A 22,590-nucleotide genomic window follows, 5' to 3' on the forward strand; every position below is an offset into this window, starting at 1 on the left:
AACAAAGGCGGCCCCGGGCTGGTGGCGGGGGGGCTTCGTGGGTGCCCGGCTGCACTCTGGAGCTGCGGGCTTGGGGACAGCCAGGAGCGCCGGGGGGAGGGGGGGGGGGTCCGGGTATGGGAGGGCACCGCCCCATCCCCTGCCCCACCGCCCCATCCCCTGCCCCACCGCCCCATCCCCGTGCCCCATCCTCGTGCCCCATCCTCGTGCCCCCCGGGCGCTGCTGGGGATCCGGGACCCGGTGGTGCTGCAAGTGACCTGTCCGTGCTCTCTCTGGGACAAGAGCCCATGGGCTGTGATCTCTCCTGCAACAAAAAAGCAATCAGGCTGGTACAGCGAGCATGCTCCCTGTCCTCGGGGAGGCACAGTGAGGCTGGCATCACCTGGCCATGGACCAGGGAATCCCCCTTCGCTGTGGGACAGGTAAATGCCCAGGCAGGAGGGAACACAGCAGCAGGTCAGTATCTTTGCTGTTCCCAGCTGCTACCAGTGTTTGAGAAGCTCTTTAGCATCTTCACATGGGAGGTATCAAAGAAACCCAAACAATTCTACAATCATTCTTTAAATTCCCTAAAAACAAATCCAAAGCAGGTAGGAGGAAAAGCATCACCACATTGAAACACAGCTAACCCTCTGCAGAAGGCAGAGAAGAAGCTTCATGGCCTCAAGCAAAAAATGTTCTGTGATGCTAGCCCTGGACTAACTATTGTTAGTCCTCCCAGATTACTTGAGTCTAGTCATGGCACAGCCCCTTGTTAATGGATGGTGACTTGGCTGCTCTTAACAAGATCACAGGATCCCATGCCCTCTGCACTCTGCAGGGGCCTGTGGGGACTGAGAGCCACCCCTCGGGCCCTAGGAGTACTCAAACCACACTGACCCAAGTCACCAAGCAAGCCCCAGCCATGGGGGACACTTTTGGAGCCAAGACCAGGTAGTATTTTCCCTCTGGTGGCTGCCAAAGTCTCCACTGCAATTCCTACATGGGACAGACGCACAGACGCACTGCTTCACTGCAGCTATGCACCTCCTCCGTTTGCTGGACTGACTGATTCCAACCTATAGCCAAATTTTACCTTATCCATATGCAGCTTTCACCCACTGCCCTCACCTTGTAGAACCCTGGCAATGTGAAGAAAAGGTCAAAAGAGCAATTTTCCACTTTAAATGAACTGTGAGGCCCGGTTCCTATGGGAGCTGGTGGTCTGGTCCCTGCTCCTCATCCCAGCCCGTGGGTATGCACAAGGCAGCGTGCTGGGTGTGGGCACCAGTCCCCATCGCGGGCACCTGTCCCCATCAGGCCAGGCATGATGGGGCTCCGAGCACATCTGCACAGTAGGCCTGTGGCAGGAAGGGTGAATCGGGTCCCTGCGGTGCTGGCAGTGGCAGACGCAGTTCCAACCACAGCAAGGGAAACAAAACCAGAATCGAGTGCTATGACTCAAGAAAGGGAGCTGGGTTTGCTCCCTCCTTGCTGCAAAGCCCCTTGGTCAGCAACATCCAGCTGGTTATGGGATATGGGATAAAGCTCATTATCTGCCCCAAGGAAATCTTGGTAACTTGAGTACAGATACTACAGCTGAAAACCGACTGGCATCTTTCCAGCCCCTAACGCTGTGACACATCTGGCTGCTTTGCTGCACTTCATGCACAGTCCTATTTTAGAGCAAGCCCTCCTCTGGAGGTATGTGTCATCAGCAATCTGCTGGGAACCAGTCCAGGCCCATGCGGAGGAACACCTAAAGATATCCACCAGCCTGCAAGGTGATCCCAGCCATTGGGGACAACCTCAGCCCATGCTCGCACCGCAGCCTGCTCTGCAAAACAGGAACGGACGCCCACCGGCCAGGATGCAAGAAACCTGCTCCACCCACTGTAGCCCCTCTCCTGGAAATGCCTCCAGCACAGAAGATGTGAGCATTGGTCCTCACTGCGCAGCCCTGCTCTGTGGCATCCCCAGCTTGATTTTCCCCCAGGTCAGTGGGATCCAGGAATTAATTAATCCAGCATCAGCTGAATTTACCATTGCTCTGAACTGGATGGCACCAGCACTGCATGGCTTGCTGTCCTAGGTCCATCACACAGCTCCCTATGGATGCAGAGCACCAAGAGGTTCCAGCCCTGCAATTAGCACTTACCTGTGGTTGTTATGTCTCATTTTAACACATAGAGACCTTAGGGCATGTGTGCAAGAGCAAACCCAAAGGTAAAGTATAAAACAAAGAGAACTGCTCACATCCTTGGGAGCAAAACCCAGTCCCGTCCCCCACCACAACATGCATAGGATAGATGGGAATTTTCCTGCTATGCCACCTGTATCTGAAATGTACAGCTTTTAAAATAATTTGTAGGATTCCCTCTTTAGCAGATACATTGGTGACACCCTGCAATGTCCATGCACTCCCCATGCTGCATGCTTGCTGTTTCACCTCCCACAGCTGGCTTTGGGCTCCAAGACCCCCTTCATCCCACCATGCCCTCCTGCAGGGCAGCATTTTGTAGCAAACCCAGTCAGCTCAACATCCTTAACCTTGGCTTTCAGAATTAACACTTTAATCTAGAGCCAGCAAAGAGAGAAGGAGGCAGGGACCCAGCAGCACAATGTGGGATCAGGCCCTTGGTGAGCATCTGCCTCGGATGCTGCAGTTATTGCCATTAGAGGAGTTCTTGTACAGAGGCCTGAAGAGCTGCTAGAGCTGATAGAGACAGGTCAGTGTCTGGCTCGTGTCCCAGCTGTGGGCCAGTGCAGAGTGAGGACTGCGGAGACATCGGGGGACAGGGAGTGCTCCAGGCCTGGAGCTTCCCAGCAAGGAGGGCTCTGGCAAAGCTCTGGCTAAAGGGCAAACATCAGAGCCAAGGTAGCTATAGAAAAAGCTCTGAAAAATAATTTAGAGGCAACTTCAGAAGAGTCTCCAGAACAAAGGGAAAATAAAGTTCCCTACTGGCCAAGGAAGCTGCACTCCCAAAGCATGAAACAGGGAGGGATATGGCCACGTGTGCTGAGCCCTGGCATGATCCGTGAGGACAAATCGCCCTGCCACAGGGGTGACACTTCAGAGAAGTGGCCCAGGGTGCAAGTTGCTTCCTTTCTGGGCTCATCTGAGACCATGCAAATTCCCTGCTTCAGATCCCCTGCCGAGCAGGAGCCCCAGGGCGAGCTGCTCCTGCCCTACAAGGTGCTCGCTGCAGTTGGGACAGCTGTTCCCAGTGGCTCACATGTCAAAACACTGAATCTCCTGCTTTTTGCAGCTGCAAGAGCAGCAGCTCCGCTTTCAGCATGGTTTCCCTGAAGTGCTATGCATACAAAGCAGTTTTATACTCAACTTGACTGAGGGATGGCCCAGATCCACCTAAGACTGCAACGCTAAGTGAACTTGCTCCAAATCTCTGCTGGTTTGCACACACACATTCAGAGCTCTGGACAGTGACAGGGGTGCAGGTTTATCAGCCAGGAGGAGCACACAACCTCGAAGCCTCTCCCACTCTGCCAGTAGCACTGGCCACAGCTGAATCAATGTCTGCTCCAGCCCTGGAGAGCAGGGTTCATGCTTTTAGCAACCTCTGTGCTTCGATCTGCCAGGCTCTCCTCTGTGCTGCAGGTGTATGTGCAGACTGGTCAGTGTCCAGCACCTTTACCCTCCAGAACTGCCTCACTTCCCAGCAATTTCGGAAGGGCTGCAGGAAGACTGGCCCTAGACAGCCTCCCCAGCAGCCTTTTTTGGGCTGATACACTCTGGTCATTGGCAAATGAACATGGCTCTAGAGGGGTACTGGGGACAGGTGCCTGGAGGTCATACATTGACGGACAAAAGCCAGCAGGGCATCACAAGCAATAATGCCTGCAACACTGGGTTATGCATAGCCTTAACCCTGCCTCCCTCAGCTCTGGGAGCTGTGGGTATGGTGTGACACAGCAGCAGGGGAGGCAAGGCTGTGCTGTGTGTGGGAGGCAGCCCCTGCTCTATTCCTTCGTCCTGGTGCCCCCTCTGGGCACAGAGCTCCCTCCAACCCAGCTGCATTCAAGCCTCCACTGTGCTGATCTTAGAGACCCTCGGCTAGGCCTGGGAACCACCCCCAGCCTCCAGCAGCTCCTTCAGGACCCCACCAAAGTGCTTGGCTGAGAGGTGCAGTGCAGCTGGGAGCGCTGTGGGCAAGGAGGGAGGAGAAGCACCCATCCTCTGCCCTAAGCTGGAGGGAGGCTTCAGGAGCAGCTTTAACATTTATTTCAGCAGCTGACTCCCACAGAGATGAAGGGAGTTAGGCATAAAATGTCTTGGCAAATGCAGCTTTTTGTCATTACAGACAGTTTGACGAAGGTTAGTTGAGTAATGATCTACAAGTCATTTTATTTTATTGGTTTTACATTTCTTCTATTTGAGCAAATCTCAGTCTGAGCTCATGCCCTGAGGAGAGATGAAGCGGAAGCCAGGTCCTCTCTGTGGCATGAACCATTCATTTCTCCAAAAGTTATTGTCTCTTCCCGTCCTCCCCCCCCCCCCCCATTGTTCATTTTACCAGGTCTAAAAATACTCAGAAGCCTTTTAAACCATCTTCCGTTGCAGCCTCCTCCCTCCTTGATGACTAATAATATCAGTTGCTCCCTCTTGATCTTTCTATATTTCCCAAGTCTGCCCAGAGAGAAGAGAACCAAGCCAGAGCTGAGCACCCACAGCTTGGACTCACAGTGCATTCATGGCAGGATTTTCCACAACATTCTTCCCCACAGTGAATTTGCAGGTGTCCCCTTTGTCATCCCAGGGGTGCAAGGCTGACCTATGCTGCTGGGGGCTCATCTGCTTCTGCTTGGGAAGGGCTGGAGCTGTACTTGCACAGCGGCAGCTCCCGTGTGCCAGGGCAGCACATTTCATCACTGTGCTGGGAGTTGTCTCCTCAATTATTTCTCCTCAGGGGATGCAATCTTTTCCAGCTGCATCAGCCTGCTGGAGCAGTTCAAACCAACCACCCCAAGGCAGCTCTCGCAGCTCACAACAAACCAGCCCTGCCCACTTAGGGGGATGCCAGGACCCTGCTGGAGCACCAGCAGCATGGGGTCTCCTGGAGCTGGGAAGGGCTTTCCTAAGCTCTCTGCATAATGAAGAACAGCAGGTTCAGCAGACAGACACCGAACACGTGAAACTATTTGCTTCCTGTTTCACAGGCTTTGACTGTTCTCAGCACCTCTACTGATCTTGCACAGCTCTGCGCTGCAGCCCCTATTGAAGGGACGTGCCGGTCAAGGATCTGCTGCGCTGGGTTTTGTTTCTGGCCGTGGAGCTGGGTGGGCACCTCTGGCTGTGCCAGAGGCATTGGCTATGTTGTGATTTTTCAGAGAAGGATGTGAATGCCAGCCACTGGGTGAATTTGTAATACTTCCACTTGGAGGAAAAACCCACCTCACTATTGCTGTTTGTGGCTTTATTTTACTTTTTCTCCCTGAACTGGGTGATCAGATATTTGTAATGCAGAACAACCTCACATGCTTGTACCAAGCACATATCCTCCCACCCTTTCCCAGGTAGCAGTGACACCTGTCCTGCAGTTGGCAGCTGCCTATATGCATGGCCTCGACTTCTCAACAGTCTCCTGTGTGAGCACTGGCTCTACTGCACAGGACCCCTGGAGGGGTAGGGGCAGGCTCGGCGATACACAGGATCTGCTACAGCTTGCAGGCGTGTATGCTCTCTGATCTCACACCTCTGACTTCCAGATAGGACCCTACAATGAGCAACCTGCAAGAAACCCTACACCCATTAACACCTGTGATGTAAAAATATATGCCTGGAAGGGTTACGATCTGAGGTGAACCAGCTGCTTTTTTGGTACCAAATCTGCACTTTAGGTTGGATTTCAAAACTGTTTGGGTGCTCCAATGCTCCTGAAAATCTCCCTGGACAATTATTGCCCAAATACCTTTGCAAATCTGGATTTAGGAGAATATCCTATTCAGTGCAGTACTTAAAAAGCTCAATGCAATTTAAAAATCTTTCTAATGCTGATGTTTCCTGTGCATGTGCAAGTGAGGAGGAAAAGCAGATAAGCTGCAGGTGGGCACAGGTCCAGGGCTCGCAGTGCATGGTTGCTTGTGGGGCAGGGAGCAGGCAGCTGTGGGAGCAGGCAGCCCAGGCTCCAGCAAGAGGCCAGCCCAGCACTGGGCTCTGATAGAGGCCCCAGATGCACCAAGCCTCACTGGACAGAAGAGACACCACATTCCCCCAGTGTACAGAAATGCTGTGCTGCCAGCCCTGCAACTGGAGCAGGAAGGGAGCCTGGACTCATGCCTTGTGGGATGGCAGGTTTGTTGTGCTGTCGATATACAGATTTTCTTCAAAAATTAAATACAGCCACAGTTTGTGCTACTGTTATCGATTGTTTGTTATTTTTAGTTGTCTGTTCAATCTAAACCAGCTCATGTTACAGCCACTGCATGAGCTTTGAGTAACATTGGTCACACAGTGCCTGCAGATGGGGCCAGCCCAAGACAATGGGATTAAAATGCACAAGGGAAAGAGACTGGCAGAATACGCAGCACCTGCCCCACATGCTCCCCCCGCTGCCAGTGCTGCAAGGTGACGGCAGATCCTGGCACCTGAATCTGCAGGACCGGAGCAGACGAAAGTACCATTCCTCAGCTGGGGTGTGTGGTGGTTTTACCACAGTGCTAGGCAGTTGAACACCACAACCGCTCTCTCACTCCCCCTCCTCAAATGAGGAGGGGAAGAAGTAAAGGAAAGAACAACTCATGGGTTGAGATAAGGATGATTTAATTAAAGAGAAATATATATATATATTATTAAGGAAATATTATTAATTAAACAATTCAACTAAAGGGAAAAAAGGGAAAGGGGAAGAGGGAGGGGGGAAAGTTGTAACTAAACAAAACAAGTTTTGTTTAGTTGTAACTAAACAAAACAAGTAAAGGCTGTGTGGAAGTGCAGAGGAAAGAAATTACTCTCTACTTCCCACAAATGAGCGATGCTTGACCACGTCTTTGAAGCAGGGCCTCAACGCACGTAGCCGGTGTTCGGGAGGAGGACAGACGTTTTCACAACGAGAGCCCACCCCTCCCCTCTTCTTCCTTTCTCCACCTTTTATTGCTGAGTGTGACATCATATGGTATGGAATATCCCTTTGGTTGGTTTAGGTCAGCTGCCCTGATGATGTTTCTTTCTCACTTTTTGCCCACCCCCTAGGAGGGTCAGAGAGAGTCCTGATGCTGTGCCAGCACTTCTCAGCAGCAGACACAACACTGGTGTGATCCCACTGCTGTTCTAGCTACAAGTGCAGAGCGCAGCACTGTATGGGCTGCTGCAGGGAAAGTTAACATCCCAGCCAGACCCAGTACAGGGTGAAGGGTTACGGAGCCTTGCAAAGGGCAGACAGGGCAGCCACCAGCTTAAGTGCTTGATCCAAAAGAACAGCATGTAGTAGCAGCAATAACAGGGTTGTAACTGAATTGTGGAAGAGGGATTTAAAATCACACTTAACCTCAGCAGATATGTACATGACCACATGCTTCTCACTTGCAGATGCCTTCTATGTCCCCCGAGTCCCCATGTGTATGTGTAGGTTATCTGGAAACCCCTCTTGACTCCAGCAGAGGCTGTCTTCCTTCACATACATACAGCCTGGTCTGTACAATGCATCGCTTTAGTTATTTGCTTCCTTCTTGTGAACACAGCGCGGACGCTACCAAGATAAACACAACGCCCAGAAAAGGAAGCGGGGTTAGCAAAGATCATAAATGTGCTACCAAAACATCAGCGCTACGCTCACTGCTCTCCTGCTGCTGCCCCCATCAGGCAGCTCACAACGTGGGCAGCACAGCCGGGTGCTCCATCACTGGGTGCTTCTCCATCACATGCTCCCCTGTGTGCACCCGGGGTCTGCTCAGATAAATGCTCCCAAGCAGAAATCAAAGGCCCCTACTTTGTTCTCATTTCTTCACTTTGCAACCCCTCCATAATTGGATCATTGCCATAAATTATTCAGGAAACAAGTTGATAAATCCTATCAATTTCCTTTCAAAGCCCTTAAGTTCTGCCTCAGAGGCACTGGCTTCATTTATAGGGAGCCATGGGCAGCAAGGCTGGTGCCTGGGGAGCACCCAAGGCTGCAGAGGAAGCAGTGCCAAAATACCTCCAGTTTGTGCTTGGGGAGCAGTGCCAGCATCTCTCACATCCCCAGAAGGGAGAGCCGTCACCCAGGACAGGCTGTTCATCCCTCTCCAAGCAGTGGCTGTTAGGCACCTGTCCTGCGGCTAACACCAGGCAATGTCAAACCTGGAGATCCATTTCCCTGCTTTGCTTGTCCTCACCATGTATCTGGAAATATTCGTGGGGCCAGACGTTGCATCCTGGCTGAGCTGCTGCCGGCACTGTCCAGCATCTCCTGAATTCCTTGGTGGCTTTGTGGGAGGTGACACGTCCCAGCTGCAAGGCTGGTGCTCAGAGCTCCAGGATGGGGCTGCACTCGGTGTCGTCATCCCTTCTACAGAGCACTGAGCCCCCTCCCTTTCACCTCTCTCAAACCTCTGCCTTGGGTGATCCCTGAGGCAGCCCATGGGAAGAATCATTTGGTTATCTCCTTTTGTGTCTCCCTTGGATGGAGATCTGGTTGTGGTGCCTTGTGCAAGGGGCTTCAGCTGAAGGCCCAGCCAGGACCCCATCACCCTCGCCTTATAGTGTAGGAACTTCCTGTCTTCTCCTGAGCTTTATTTCCACACAAAACCAAAAGCCAGGTGAAAAGGTGGCTGAGTGGAGACTCACAGATTTGTGTCATGACAGATGCCCACAGCTCTCACAGCTCCTGCAGTCCCCAAATGCTGACAGCTTTGGCACACCTGTGTAACAAATGGGGAACGACCTCTGAAACAAAACCTCCTAGTACATGGGGTTGGGAGAAGCCACAGCAATTGTTCCCACAGCTGCTGAGCCCCTGGGGCTGGATGGTGCCAGGCCACACCAGCAGCTGAGCCAGCTTCTGATGGACGGGCAGTGGTAGAAGTGCTGGTAGGACACAGACAGTGTGTTCTGTTCACAGCCCCAGGGAAGTTTCCAGCTGTGAGTAAATTCCCCTCGAGCTGGGCGCACTGCCCATGCGGTGTGCATGGCTGCACTGAGAAGTCTGAATAAAGCGTGTGGAGACCGCATACCCTAACCCTCTCTCTGTGTGCCCTTGACGGTTTTCCACTTCTTCCAGAACAGCAGCGTGTTTCTAGCTCTCCTGCCCCCAAGGCAGCCATGGAGACCTCTGCCACCTCCCTGTACTCCAGGGAATACTTCTGCTTTCAGACTAGATATTGGGGAAAATGTCCTTACCGTGAGGGCGGTCAAACGCTGGCACATGCTTCCTAGAGAGGTGGTTGCCACCCCACGCCTGTCAGTGTTCAAGAGACATTTGGATAATGCCCTCAGTAATATGCTCTAACTTTTGGACAGCCCTCAGGTGGTTGAGCAGTGTTTGCGGTGGTGTTTGTGGGTCCATTCCAAGTGAGCAAGTCTAACTCCAAACTCCCAGGCACTCTGATGACGTGGATGCTGAATATCTCCACATCTACAACTGTGGATGGCTGGAGGAGGATGTGCCATGGTGGGGACAGACAAAAGAGCATGGGTGAGGGGGCTGGGAGAAAAGCGGGAGCCAGGTCCTGGCTGGCAACCACAGGCAGGGGCATATCCTAGTGGGTTTGGACACACTGGTGGCAACCAGATGGAGGTGAGGGGTGCACAACCACCCTCGCCCTGCTGACCACACTTCTTTTGATGCAGCCCAGGATACAGTTGGCTTTCTGGCCTCCAAGTGCACATTGCTGGCTCACATTGATTTTTTTGTCCACTAATACCACAGGTCCTTCTCCTCAAGGCTGTTCTCTATCTAATCTGCCCAGCCTGTTTTTGTGCTTGGGATTGCCCCCACCAGGTGTAAGACCTTGCACTTGGCCTTGTTGAACTTAATGAGGTTCACATGGGCCCACTTCTTGAGCCTGTCCATGTCCCTCTGGATGGAATCCCTGCCTGGTGTGCTGACCCACCACAGGAGCCCCCCTGGGGCTGAGTGCTGCGCCCCTGCCCAGCAAGGAAACAACTCATTCCCAGGCTCCAAACCTCTTTTGTTGGAAGGTCTGTTGCTTCCATAGGAGCTATGCCTATGGGCAACAGAGGGCTACAGGACCGAGCTCTGCAGGCAGTGCTGCTTGGTGGGTCCCTGGGGATCTCCCAAGGAGTGTCCAGCTTGGTTAAGGGACCAGTGCAGTGCCCAAAGCCCAGCCCCAGGCACCTCTCTGAGATGGGGAATTGTCCCAGGCTCAAGGTGACACCAAGATCCCCTCCCAGGGTGCAGGGACCATGCTGGCCCAACCTGGCCACACTCTGCACCGTTCCCAATGTTGTTCCAACCACATCCTTTTTAGCATAGTTACTCCTTTCAGTAACATAATTAAGCTGCGTAGGCTTCTCTTCCAGTGTCCATTCCCTATGCATTGGAGCAGGCACATTAAAGGATGGGGCAGAGAAGGAAAAAGTGGTATTTTCTGATGGAGTTAGAGCTAGAGAATAAAACAGCAGCCCCATTCTGGTACCTAAGTGTGTGCTTTCCTTGAGCTCTTGTAAAAGTAACAGTGGGCCACACTCTCCCTGCTCAATCTGCCTCCGCCCAGGCCACAGGAGATACGCTGCAGCTCTGGGGATGCTCAGGCGAGGAGCACAAACATCCTGCAGCAAAGCTGTGCCCTGCCTTCCTGCAAGCACTCGGCGTGGTCTGTGCTGGCTGGCCAGGATGTGTATGTTTGTTTGCTACAAGTTTGGAAAACAGAGGCATGCGGTGCCAGAGGAGGGATGTCCACTGGGGATACAGGGTGGAGCAGGACAAAATCTGAGCAAACACAGAGGTGGAAAAACCCCAGCGTATGAAGGAAACTGTGTTTCACATGTGGTCCTGCTGCCTGTCTGAAGCTTAGAAATGGGGGAATCACAGGCACAAAAGGCTGCAAAGTTCCTTCCTGAGATATAAATATTAGTTTTTACTCATTTTTCATTTTTGAAACCAAAGATTGCTGGCCTGGAGCTCACGCTAATGATCCATTTTATTTACCCAGCCCTAGAACAAAGGGTTACACTGTGGTGCTCCTGCCAGCCTCGCAACCACTGCTGGAGAGGAACAGAGAAGGCAAAACCCTGCTCTGGGTGTGTAAAATATGGCTGTGACATACAGTAGGATATGGAAAGTCGATTAGAGGCACTTGGACTTTATACAGCCAAGTTAGAGGCAGCCACGCAGCCAGCCTCTCCAGCAGCAGGAGACACCCCCACACTGGAGCCGTCTGTGCGTGCTCCAGCACTGCACTGGAGAAGCTCGCAGCAACCAGTGCTGGGTGCAGGGGACCAGGGGCCGCAGCCACCACCCCGCTCCCTGCCTCCTCCCACTTGCAGAGAGGCAGTGAATGGAGCTGGGGGATGCACTTGCATGCATCCCCTTGGGTTTCAGCAGATCAGATGTTATAACCTGAGAGAGAGATGTCCACTCTCAAAAGTGAATCACAGCATCCTGAGCACCTGCGCTGCTGTCACTGCCAGCAGCGTCCTGCCCACCTGGTGCTGTGTGCATGTTGCTGACGTGCTCTTCCAAAGGCTGACCACTGCAGCCTGGCGACAAAGGCTCCTGTGGAAGCTGGTGGGTGTCAGCCAGCCCCTGGGACACAAAAGCAGCAGCAACCACACTGTGCGGGCTCAGGGCCACGGGGGAGCAGCACCCAGTGCTGCTGTTGAGAAAAACCTTCCCTCTGCCTTCAGGAAATTGGAACTTTATGCATGTTTTTGGATGCTGGCCCCTGCTTGAGGCCAGCCTCAACCATCCCAGAGGTGCAGCCACTGCTTGCAGTACTCAAGTGTGAGGAGCTGAGCACCATCCTCATCCTGCAGGACTGGAAAAGATGGAAATTCCCAGGATAAGAAGAGTAAGCTCTAGCCATAGCTGCACAGGCTGCTTGCAGGATGCTGTAATCACACTGCTTCTCTTCACAGGCTGGAGAGAAACAGGCATTTGGAGGTGCTAAGATCAGATACTCAGAATTCACTTATCATCAGAAGAAAGGAGCTTGGCAGACTTCATCCCCTCTGAATCTCTGGTAGGAATCAGCAGTTCTTAACATTACCACAGTGTGCAAAATCTCCTTTTCCTTCTGCTGAGGGGAAAAGAAGCTGGAGATACAGAAAATAATTGTTTCTGCAGCAGCAGAAAGGGAGGAAAAAGGGTTAAAACCATGAATGATGTAATGTACACAGGCTGGCTAATTGCCATTTCCACGTGATGGCTGATGAGAAAGAAAAAATGTCTCAGATTTGACCTTGAATGTATTTTTCTCACAAAGAAAAAGAGATGCCACTGTAGGCACCTGCTCCTCTCCTGTAGCAGCAGGAATGGAGCAGAGCCCTATTGGGCTCGGCTCGTAGCCACCTCTGCTGCCCTTTGGGGGGTTTTGTTCCATATTGCACAATTTCCTGAACATTCACTGCAGCAGAGCCTGAGTACTGCTGTCCCACCTCCTGCGTCCACCCCATATCCAGCAGGCAGCAGCGTCGCACCACCCTGTCCCCTCCAACCCCTCCTTGCAACCTGTGCACCTGGCCACAGCCAAAATCACAAGTAATCTGAAGGTGATGAAAGACCCACATGTTGTTAAGCGAACTGTCTTCTTTCTGCTCAGATTAATTTGCTCATGTCCCCTTGCAGCCAGTACCAACCTCTGCATCTCCAGGTGAGAGCTCAGGTGAGACCAAAGGCCTCAGCTCCCCCACACCCAAAGCTCCAGCAGACCTCGCTGGGTGCAGTGGCTCTGATGCTTCTGACATTTCTTTTGTGACCCCAGGGGCAGGAGATATTCAGTGCTTCTGCAGGGAGAGTTTGGGCAAACTGTTAGCATATCTTGAGGTTACTGGAAATCAGGGCGTGGGGGAGAGCCCTTCCTTAGACATTTCCAGCTTTCGCTGGATGACTGCAGTCAGTGTAATGTAGGAAAGGAATCTCCTAACACCTTGCAGGAGCTCAGCCCCCTGGCTGGTTTGAGTGCACTGGGAATAAGACAAAGAAAAAAGAAGACATGATCTGACTGGAACAAGCACAGGATGTGTTCCTCAACTTCGCATTTGCAGCAAACTTGGACATCTCCGTTAAAAAAATAGAACTGGAATGCATAAGCAGAGACTATCCCTATTTCTAGCTGTGGCTCCTCCCCTGTGTATTTGGCCTCCCCGACAACTCAGTAATTCAAGGCACTTCTTTTTGAGCTATAAAAAGTGCCTGAGTGGTACTGCAATTTCTGGGAAGACAAATAAGAGGAGAGCATGCATGAAGAGTGCAGGGCGAGCTCGCGGGGCTGGTGGGGAGTGAGTCATCCAGCTGAGGCCAAGAGCATCTCACCAGCAGTTAAAGGAAGCCAGAAGCACCTTGTCCCAGTGTAGGAGAAAACTGGAGCTCTCTCCCAAAGGGGTTAATGCTGACCCTGACACTTGGTCCGCACTTCCAGCTGGGCAGTATGAACCATGCAAGCTCCAGGTAACAGAGTGAGGCCACAGAATTCAGCAAACCCAGAAACACGTACCTCTGCCCTCTCCAGAGAAGTGTTTACCTCCACAAAAGCAGTCAGGCCTTGCTGACTGTAGGAACATTTCATTCCCGTTTGTGAAGTTAACAAAGCATTCCTTGCTGGGAAAACATGGGATCTCAACCAGGTTACGAACTGGGAACGATGCCACCAGAATAGATTTTCCCAGGCCACGCAGAAGTCAAGGACTTCCTCTGCCTCCACCTCAGTGCTGCCTGAAAACCTCAAAAACCTTTACTCATCACTCAGAGGTGGAACGTGACTGTTGTTGGGAGCAATTCTGAAGGCTGTACTGGTGGAGTGAGCAGCTCACAAGAAGTGGCCAAGCGACGGTGTGCTCGGTGTACTGGTGACCACAGCTGTGGTGCTGAGGGACCCACGGGGGTGAGGGCTGGCACCAGCATGGCCGCTGCCCAGCCCTCTCGGCCGTATGAGCATTACCAGCGCCCACCCAAGCAGGGTGCGATTTGCTGTTCAATTCTGCAGATCACAGAGGGTGCACAGAGCCCTAGCCTTAATCAGTGGGGAGCCTTGTGCAGCAGGCCAGAAACCCAAGGGATGCGTCTGGCTTGTCCAGAAGGTGCATGTTGTGGTTTAACCCGGCTGGCAGCTAAGGCTCTTTGTGACTCCTTCCTATGGCCGCTGCCCTGAGCAGCACTCGCCCCCAATGCACAGAGTGCCTTCTGCGCCCAGAGGTCAGAGCCAAGTGGAGCTGCCAGCCCCAGACGTGTCTCCAGGGATGGGCAGCATGCAGGGTGGTGTTGGGGGCCCAGCCTCAGTGCTGGTGCCGTGGGGCTCAGAGGGCACTCGGGCACTGCAGCACACCCCCAGGGAAGCCTGGTCATGGCTGTCAGTGTTCAACAAGTGCTTGGAGCATGCTCCTAGATATGTGGTTTAACATTCAGGTTGCCCTGCGTGGAGCCAGGTGTTGGACTTGATGATCTTCAGGGATCCCTTCCAACTCAGGGTATTCCATGGTTCTGTGATTTTCTGGGCTGTCAAGTGGAAGAAGGACAATTTCTGGCTTCCTGAAGCAGCATGCCCCTGTGTCGTGCCACGAGCACCTTGCAACACTATTTGCACTTACGAAACCCTGTATTCTTGCTTGCTTCCATGTAAAAATAATGACTAGAAAACACTATTTTCCAGCCAGTATCTGCTAATTAAAATAAAAAGCAATGCCATACACTCTCTAGAGAGCCCTGGGCTGCTTGCATAGAATAAAAGAGACAAATGTTAACAATAAATAGCAAGTCTCCAGCCTGGCCCCGATGAGAAAAGCCTCTTCTCCCAATGAGTCCCTTTGTTTACTGCAATTTGCCTCTTCTCTGCATGGTAAATATTTAATGTGCCATCTTCAGCAGCCCAGCTGCTGGAAGAATAGCGCTGTTGGGGGTGCAGGGGCCTGTGTCTGTACAGGAGGAGCTGGGTCACTTGGCAAAGCAAGAGCCAGGGGATAAAAACTGCAGGACCCCAAGGAACAAACTCCCCCAGGCCCATGGCATCTGGTGCTGTGGGACCGATAACCACACAAGTCTGGTCCACCTGGGAAGAGCACAGAGCAATGCTGTTAAATTGGGATTAATTGTAATTACATAAAGCTGGGTACCAGTCAGACTATGCCAAAGGCAGCAAAATTATGAAAGTCCTGGGATAAAGTAATCACAGCTTTGGTAATCTGTTTTGTTAGTTTGGTAACAGCAAAGAAATAGTCTTCTCACTGCAAGATGAAGGATGGAAGACCTGGGCAACTCTAGTCAACCTGGCAGCCTGAGTTTCATGACCAAGCTACAAAAGAAGGCTGGTAACCTCACTATGAGCTGCATAAAGCTTACTGAGTGCTGGAGCTATGTGCTTTCACAGTAGCTGCTGAGAAAAAAGGAGTGCTTTTGTAGCTACCATGCTGATGTTTTTTGCTTTGATGAGAACAGAGAATGCAATGATGCCTGCCTGTCCCAGCACCAAAGCAGCGTGCCTGGCTCAAGGCACAGAAGGTAAGGGTTCAGCAAGCATGTGCCAAGCCCCACAGGTGGCACAGACACAGCTGATGGACATGCTCACCTTGAAGACCATGGTGGGGACAGGGAACACCTGGGATCTCTCCTCTGCTGGCCTGAAGGTGCTGCCAGAAGCCATGAGCGGGGGGCGGGGGGGGCAGCCTGGCACGAGGCTCAGCCTGGCCTGATAGTACAGCCATGACCACGGCTGCCCCATAGCCTTCATGCTGCAGAAGTGCCCTGACAATGGAGGGGCTGAAATTCTGTGGTTACACAAGGAAGCTGTGCATGCTAGTAAGTAAAATATTAGATGTCTGCATGCAGCTTTGAGCCAGTAACTTCAACTTCTGCGTGCAGACCAGGGGTAATTTACCTCCCACCCTGATTAGCCTGGAACAGCAAACAATATACAATGCATCCAGCAGCAGCCGGGGACTTGAACATCCGGACTAAAATACCGGCTGTGCTGCTCATTGCATGTCCCCTTCGAACAGTCTGTCCCCAGGAAGCTTTCCTCTTTAGTGAGTGTGCAAAATAAATCAGGTGAGCCTGTGGCAGGACCTGAATCCAGCCCTTCTTCCACTTCTCGCACTGCTGCATTGCTCTGGTTGCCATCTCAGCAGCAGCGAGATCCTGACTGCTTTGTGTGGTTGAAGACCAGGTGGTTTTAAGCCAATTCTCTGCACCCAGTAAATGCTGGGTACATAGGCATGGCCCTGCACACCTGCAGGCTGCTGGCAAAGCACCCGCCAACACAGCCTGGGGTACTTGGGGCTGTCCTCACCTGTCCTCCATATGTTGCTCACTGTATGCTGGCATCTGTAATTATCAATGCTCTTAAGTAAAAAAAATAATTTTTTAATATAAAAAAAATATGTTTTAAGGTAAACTGTCAGATTTGCATATGAATAAGCTTGCAAAGATGCAGCAATATCTGGCTTAAGCCCTATTCTTGCTTTCTCTGAGTCACATATCCAGACAGGTTCTGGCTCAAACACACCTGTGCTTGAGAAGCCAGGGTCTCCAGAGCCTCGGCCTCACGCAAAGGCTGGTGCTGGTTTTAGCACAGTTTTCTTCCTCTTTGAAGCATTTGAAGCCAGATGATTACAAATATAAGAACCCAAACTATTTTGTCCTGGGTACATTTAAAAATGTTTCTTTCCAGCTGCCATCCAGGTAGAGAAGACAATGAGCTGCAACACTGTGGATGAGCAATGAACATGGCAAGACAGGAACAGCAGCTTCAGCCCTGTGTCCCTGCTCTGCCCTGGGGTGTATCCCCAAGCACCTGCAGCCCTGAGCAGCAGGAACCCAGCCCTGTGCCACAGACCTGGCACATCCTCGTGCCTGGCACCTGCTGCCTTGCCGTTAACCGCTGTCCCCATCCTCCCCTTGGTTTTCTGGGCTCAGGGTTGCTGCCACTGCCAGCCGAGGGGACAGCAGGTGCTGAGCTGGGGATCAGGCTTGTCATGGCTGTGATGTCCCCCAGCCCCATCCTCCTGTGCAGCCCTTGGTGCGTTCTGAGGCAAGCCCCCATGCTAGTTGCCAGCTGGTCCATAAATATCACGTTCCCACCTGAAGCAACCTGGCAGCAGGTGTCCCCACCTTGTATGCCAAACCTGTTTATTGTCCTGGGGCTCAGCCACTTTTTGAGTCCAGGATCACTGAAAAACCTCATTTATTCCCCCTCCCCCCGCCTTTCTTTTTTTTTTTTTTTTTTGGTTTAAATCCCAGCTTTCGTTAAAGAGAAAGACAGACCTCATACAGCTAATCTGGTAAAAGACAAACTATTTTCTTTCACACAGATGAAGCTGTGGGGATGGAAATAAGTTTTTAAGTGAGACTCACTGAAAGAGCCGAGATGACTCATTTCTTTGCTGCTGAAGCTGTATTCACTCCCCAGCACCTCTAATTCCTATTAAAATAAAACACACCAAGAGCATTGGGGAACACTTGGGACAAAGCACAAGAGCTCATTTTTTTCCTGGAGATGAAAGAGCAGAGAATTAATCCCCTGTATCACACCAACTCCCCCAGGATGGGCTCAGCTGGCTTCATCCCTCACTCTCCACAGACAGGAGCTATTTTTTCCTGTTCTTGCCAGTGTCAATATGTTTCTTTAAATATCTGTTCAGAGAGGCTATATATATAGCAACACTCTGGTGCTTTTGAAAGGAGCCTCATTTCCTGTGCAAGAACTGAAGTTCTTGGCAAAACTGTCGGCGGCTGCAGCATCTGAACCACAAAAATTGTTTTCTAAAAGTGAAGATGTCAGAAGCAAAATGGCATTTCCTCTGTGATGGCAAGCTGCACTGAGCCACGTCCTGGTTGCCGTGGGTGGGGAAGGGACGCAGCGTTCCCCGCAGTGGCACAGCCAAAAGTGGGGATGCTGCAGGAGCTGCCTCCCACCTGCACCGGGCCACGAGCCTCCAGCAGCTCCCATGCCAGCAGGATGAAATAACCCCGCTGCCCTCGACCCGAAATGAAACTGGCCCTTGCAGCCCGCAGTGTTGAGTTTTGGGCTTTTCAGCAGCAGAATGGTGGAAATCAGCGCAGGATAATGAGCTGGTTTTGGTGCTGATTCGGGACAGTAGGGTGGTGTCACACTGCAGAAGGCAACAACAGCGGAGCTTGTACTTGCAGGAACCAGCACCAGTGCAAAGCTCTCAGAATGGAACCAAACCTCTTGGGTCACGCAAAGGAGGAATAAGAGGGTCCACAAGCAGGCAATCACCTGAACACACAGAGACCCCAGGGAGCATGAGCTGACAGTTTTGCACCCCTATCATGACAAACCACAGTGGACGAATGCCCAAGGACACCTGATGGGCAGTGGATGAGGCACACGGCTATGCCACATCTCCTGACACAAACCTCAGGGGACCTGGCTCTGGGGATGAACACAGAACTTCTGTCCCCTCCACAATGCCTGACACCATCCAGGTATGTTCCCAGTGCATTTAATATAATACATCTCTGCTCAAGCCTTAAGGAGCAATGGAAACCACAACCATGACACCAGCCCTGTCCCCAGCCTGGCTGTAACCTAGAGGGAGAGCTTTATAACAGGACAGGAACATCACCAAAGCCCAGCAAGCCGCTTCTTGCTGCTGCCCTGGGCACTTACACCCACAAAGGAAACTTCCCCCATTACCCATTTCTGAGCACATTTGCCCCTCTCCAGCATTTAGTTTCCCAAAAGCGGAAAGGGGCTGGTGCAGGACCCTAGAGGCAGTGAGCCAGAATTGCTCTGGGGGAGGAAGGAAACTTTCCCATACATTCAGGTTTCCAGATGATGATCGTCCCTACCAGCAGTGCCCGGGATGCTCCTGGTGCTCCCAGCACTGCCAGCATGGAGGGGCTCCCGGGTCCCCCTAATGTCATCAGAAGACCCCACAGGCAAGCTGTGAAGCTGCAGTGGACAACAGCAGCGCATCAGCCAGCATATGGCACAGCACAGGTGCCAGCACTGTGCTGGCATCTCAGCGGCCATCCTTTGGAGGGGATGGGGGCAGAGGAGGCTCGGCACATCCATACAGAGCCAATGGCTCTGGGAAGTGCCGGGGCAGCTGGTGTGCAGCAGCAGCACCAGGAGGCTTCTGTGTCCTGCCGTGATACTCTGTACTTAGTGCCATCTGTGTGCATCCTCCCTACCCCACAGAAATCCTTCTTCCTTCTGACACCAATTCTGCTCTCAAGATCATGGCTCATCCAAGTGCTGAACATCTTGTCTCTGCCAAACCAGCACATTGTGTCCACACAGAACGAGACAGCCCCATCAAGGCACAGAAACATCCACAGAGGACTGGTGCAGCAAGATGCGAAAGGAAGCACAAGCAGGGAAGATCCCAATGCACCCACCTAAGCAAGCAGGTCTTAGTTAGCTTCAGAAACTCAGTAGAGAAAAGAGAATTTGCAGAGGATGCGAACATCACACTAGGTTAGCAGTCACATGAAATACAAGCATCTACCTCAACATATGCTATAATTTTCACTTTTGGTGCTTTTTCTCCTTCCTCAGGCAGCTTTGCTCTGTCCAAAGATTTGTTCTACTGAGGTTGAAGCAGTGAGCAGCACTGAATCACAGCAAGGGTAACACTGACAAAAGGGAGAAAGCTGTTGCAACAGCCATGGCAGCAATACACCCCGTATGGCCATGCACTGGCAGGACAGCACAAGTGCAGGATCTGGCATCCCTGTTACTCAGCTTCCCATTAAAACAACCAGCAATGATGGCAAAAGAAAAGGGGACCTGTCAGGCAGGTGCCAAAGCCAGGCAGCCACGTCTCTGGGGCTCGCGGAGCAGCTCCCACCCAGCAGGGAGCCAGCCAGGGCCAGCACACAGCAGCAGCACATCAGAGACATCATGCGTTGCTGTGTCCTCACATTTCCCACATTTGCATCACCAGAAAAACTGAGACACTTTACCAAGCACACATGAAGAAAAGAGACCACCAGGAAAGTTATTTCGACATATCCCCAACCCAATGGGCATCAACAGGGCAGAGCCATTGTGCAATGTGATGACCACTACAAGAGCATCCCACCATGAGAGCTTCATTTGGTGCTCTTTTTCCCAAGCTGACTCTTTGACCACAGAAAATGAGTGGTGCCAAACCCAATTAGGTGTGATCCGGGCTCACTGGAAGCCTATTTTGACATGCTTTCTATCTGTGGGGGCTCTTTTAGCCGAAGATACTGCTCCTGCTGCCACTGGTCCTGCAGGTTTGGAGACAAGGATGGAATGAGCCTTTGGAAACCTGGTAAAATCTTAATTTTGAAAGCAGTTTGAAAAAATGTATGACCCTTTGTAAAGAAAAGTCACTTTCAAAAATAACAGACACCAAAACCAGAAAAACAAAACCCAAAAAACCACCTAGCATGAGATTTCTAAAATAAAACCTCAGAAAGAAGAAGTTTGACAAACACTGTGGATGACCAATGTGTGGAAGATCTGAGCAGTGCCTCTCAAGTTCCCTATACTAGAGAGAAAGCAAGAATTATGCAAAAAGAACAACGGAGTAAGCCAGAAAATTGCAGAGCTGAACACTCAGAAGAACTAAAAAAGCCACGCAGGGACTGAGCCGGCCCTTTGAAGAACACCTCCTAGAAACACATGCCGTGTCGTTTGTCATCAGGAGCCTTCCTCTGCATGGTCTCCTACTTAAGCACCAAAAGCCACATCCCACGTTAAACCCTCAGATTTGTATAAAAACAGCGTGGCCACCTGGACTAGGGAAGCGATGGTCCCCCTGTACTTGACTCTGGTGAGGCTGCACCTCGAGTACTGTGTTCAGTTTTGGGCCCCTCACTACAAGGAGGACATGGAGGTGCTCAAGAGAATCCAGAGAAGGGCAACAAGGTTGGTGAGGGATCTGGAGAACAAGTCTTATGATGAGCAGCTGAGGGAGCTGGGGTTGTTCAGCCTGGAAAAGAGAAGGCTCAGGGGCGACCTTATCGCACTCCACAGGTACCTGAAGGGAGGCTGTAGCGAGGTGGGGGTTGGTCTATTCTCCCACGTGCCTGGCGACAGGACGAGGGGGAATGGGCTAAAGTTGCGCCAGGCGAGGTTTAGGTTGGATGTTAGGAAGAACTTCTTTACTGAACGGGTTGTTAGGCACTGGAATGGGCTGCCCAGGGAAGTGGTTGAGTCACCATCCCTGGAGGTCTTTAAAAGACGTTCACATGCAGAGCTCGGCGATACGAGGCCCCGGGAAACCACAGCGCTGCCGAGCCCCGCCGAACATGGCGGCTGCCGACCCCGCCAGGGGGCTGGCCCCGCCTCCCGCCCGCCCCCGCCCCGCCCCGGCCCGCCCGTACCTGGGCGCGCTCGAAGCTCTCCCGCTCCGCCTCCAGGCCGCCGCCCGCCGCCCGCCGGCTGAGCACCCTGGGCAGCGGGTTGCTCCCCTGCTTCATGGAGCTGCTCACGCGGTCCATGCCCCGCCGCGCCCTCGCAACCGCTCCGCTCCGAGCCGCCGCTGGCCGGGCCACGCGCCATTGGCCCACCTACCTGCCACTCACGAACGGGCTCGCCCCGTCCGCACGGCCTACTCCCCGCCCCTTCGTTCTCATTGGTCGCTCCCAACGCCACTCAGAAGGAGCCCCCCCCCCCCCGAAGGCCATCCCCGGGCCGGCGCAGGCGGCCAGCTCTCGCACCCGCCGCCACCGTCCACTGGTCCGACTCCACGCCACTCAACGTTAGCTCCATCCCCTCCGCGGAAGCCACGCCCCTTGTCCCGCCTCCACAGACAACAAATGGAGGCGAGCCCCGCCCCCTGCCGATGCCCTGCGGTGATTGGCCCTCTAGCTTGCCGCTCACGGCCTCTGCCCCTCCCTCCCCGCCCACATGGCGTCCCCTGGCGGCAGGGGTGCCGCTGTGCAGCGCCCGGCCCGGGCCCGGGGTGGCGGTGTGCGTTGGTGGCGGTGTGCGTTGGTGGCGGTGTGCGTTGGTGGCGGTGTGCGTTGGTGGCGGTGTCTGTAAGGCCGGGTTGTCTCTGGATGATCTCTGACCTTGGCAAAGGGCAGCAGTGGGGCTGCGCTGGGTCTGTGCCAGATGGGTTCCTGGGCTCTCAAAAGCCAGCCGCATAAAGCCAGTGTCTTTGTTTCTGGTGGGGCGTAGCTGGGCACAACCACCTTGTCAGCTGCCGCCTGTTGGAGGTGACAGGGCAATCTGGGAGAAACTGCTTAGGATGTGGGTTGTTGTGAGCTGTTCTGCAAGCTATTATACCCTGGGTAGCTCACTTTTGTGGCTTTTCAGCAGAAACAATTGCTGCACACGCTCCCTCCTGCAGGTGCCCAGTGGGACCTGTGAGCAGGCTGTGTGTGACACCTTAAACGTGCACGCTTGTGCCTTCGATATCAGGTTCTCAGCCGACAGAAACGGCACGCACTGTGCCGATAGAAACGGCACACACTGTGTGTGCAGGAAGGCCATCTCCTCCCACCCCAGCTCATCTTGACTCCCTGTCTGCATTCTCTCTAATGCACTTTTTGGAA

The 22,590-nt window shown here is 52.7% G+C and overlaps 1 protein-coding gene and 1 long non-coding RNA gene across 2 annotated transcripts in view; one reads left to right on the forward strand and one right to left on the reverse strand.

Moving 5' to 3' along the window:
- The window catches only part of HIP1 (huntingtin interacting protein 1), a 49,969-nt gene extending 28,390 nt beyond the window's left edge, over window positions 1–21,579 (reverse strand). Inside the window, exon 1 of the mRNA XM_035343182.1 lies at window positions 21,415–21,579. Within this exon, the coding sequence (XP_035199073.1) occupies window positions 21,415–21,531 (117 nt within the window). The 5' untranslated portion in view covers window positions 21,532–21,579. The remainder of the gene's footprint in view (window positions 1–21,414) is intronic.
- LOC118176272 lies at window positions 245–12,946 on the forward strand. Its single transcript, XR_004755323.1, has 3 exons — window positions 245–457; window positions 5,159–5,278; window positions 12,701–12,946. It is a non-coding gene; the product is annotated as an uncharacterized LOC118176272 (long non-coding RNA).
- Window positions 21,580–22,590: the final 1,011 nt, after the last annotated feature.

The sequence above is a fragment of the Oxyura jamaicensis genome, chromosome 19, assembly GCF_011077185.1.
Source record: "Oxyura jamaicensis isolate SHBP4307 breed ruddy duck chromosome 19, BPBGC_Ojam_1.0, whole genome shotgun sequence".
Classification (NCBI taxonomy): domain Eukaryota; kingdom Metazoa; phylum Chordata; class Aves; order Anseriformes; family Anatidae; genus Oxyura; species Oxyura jamaicensis.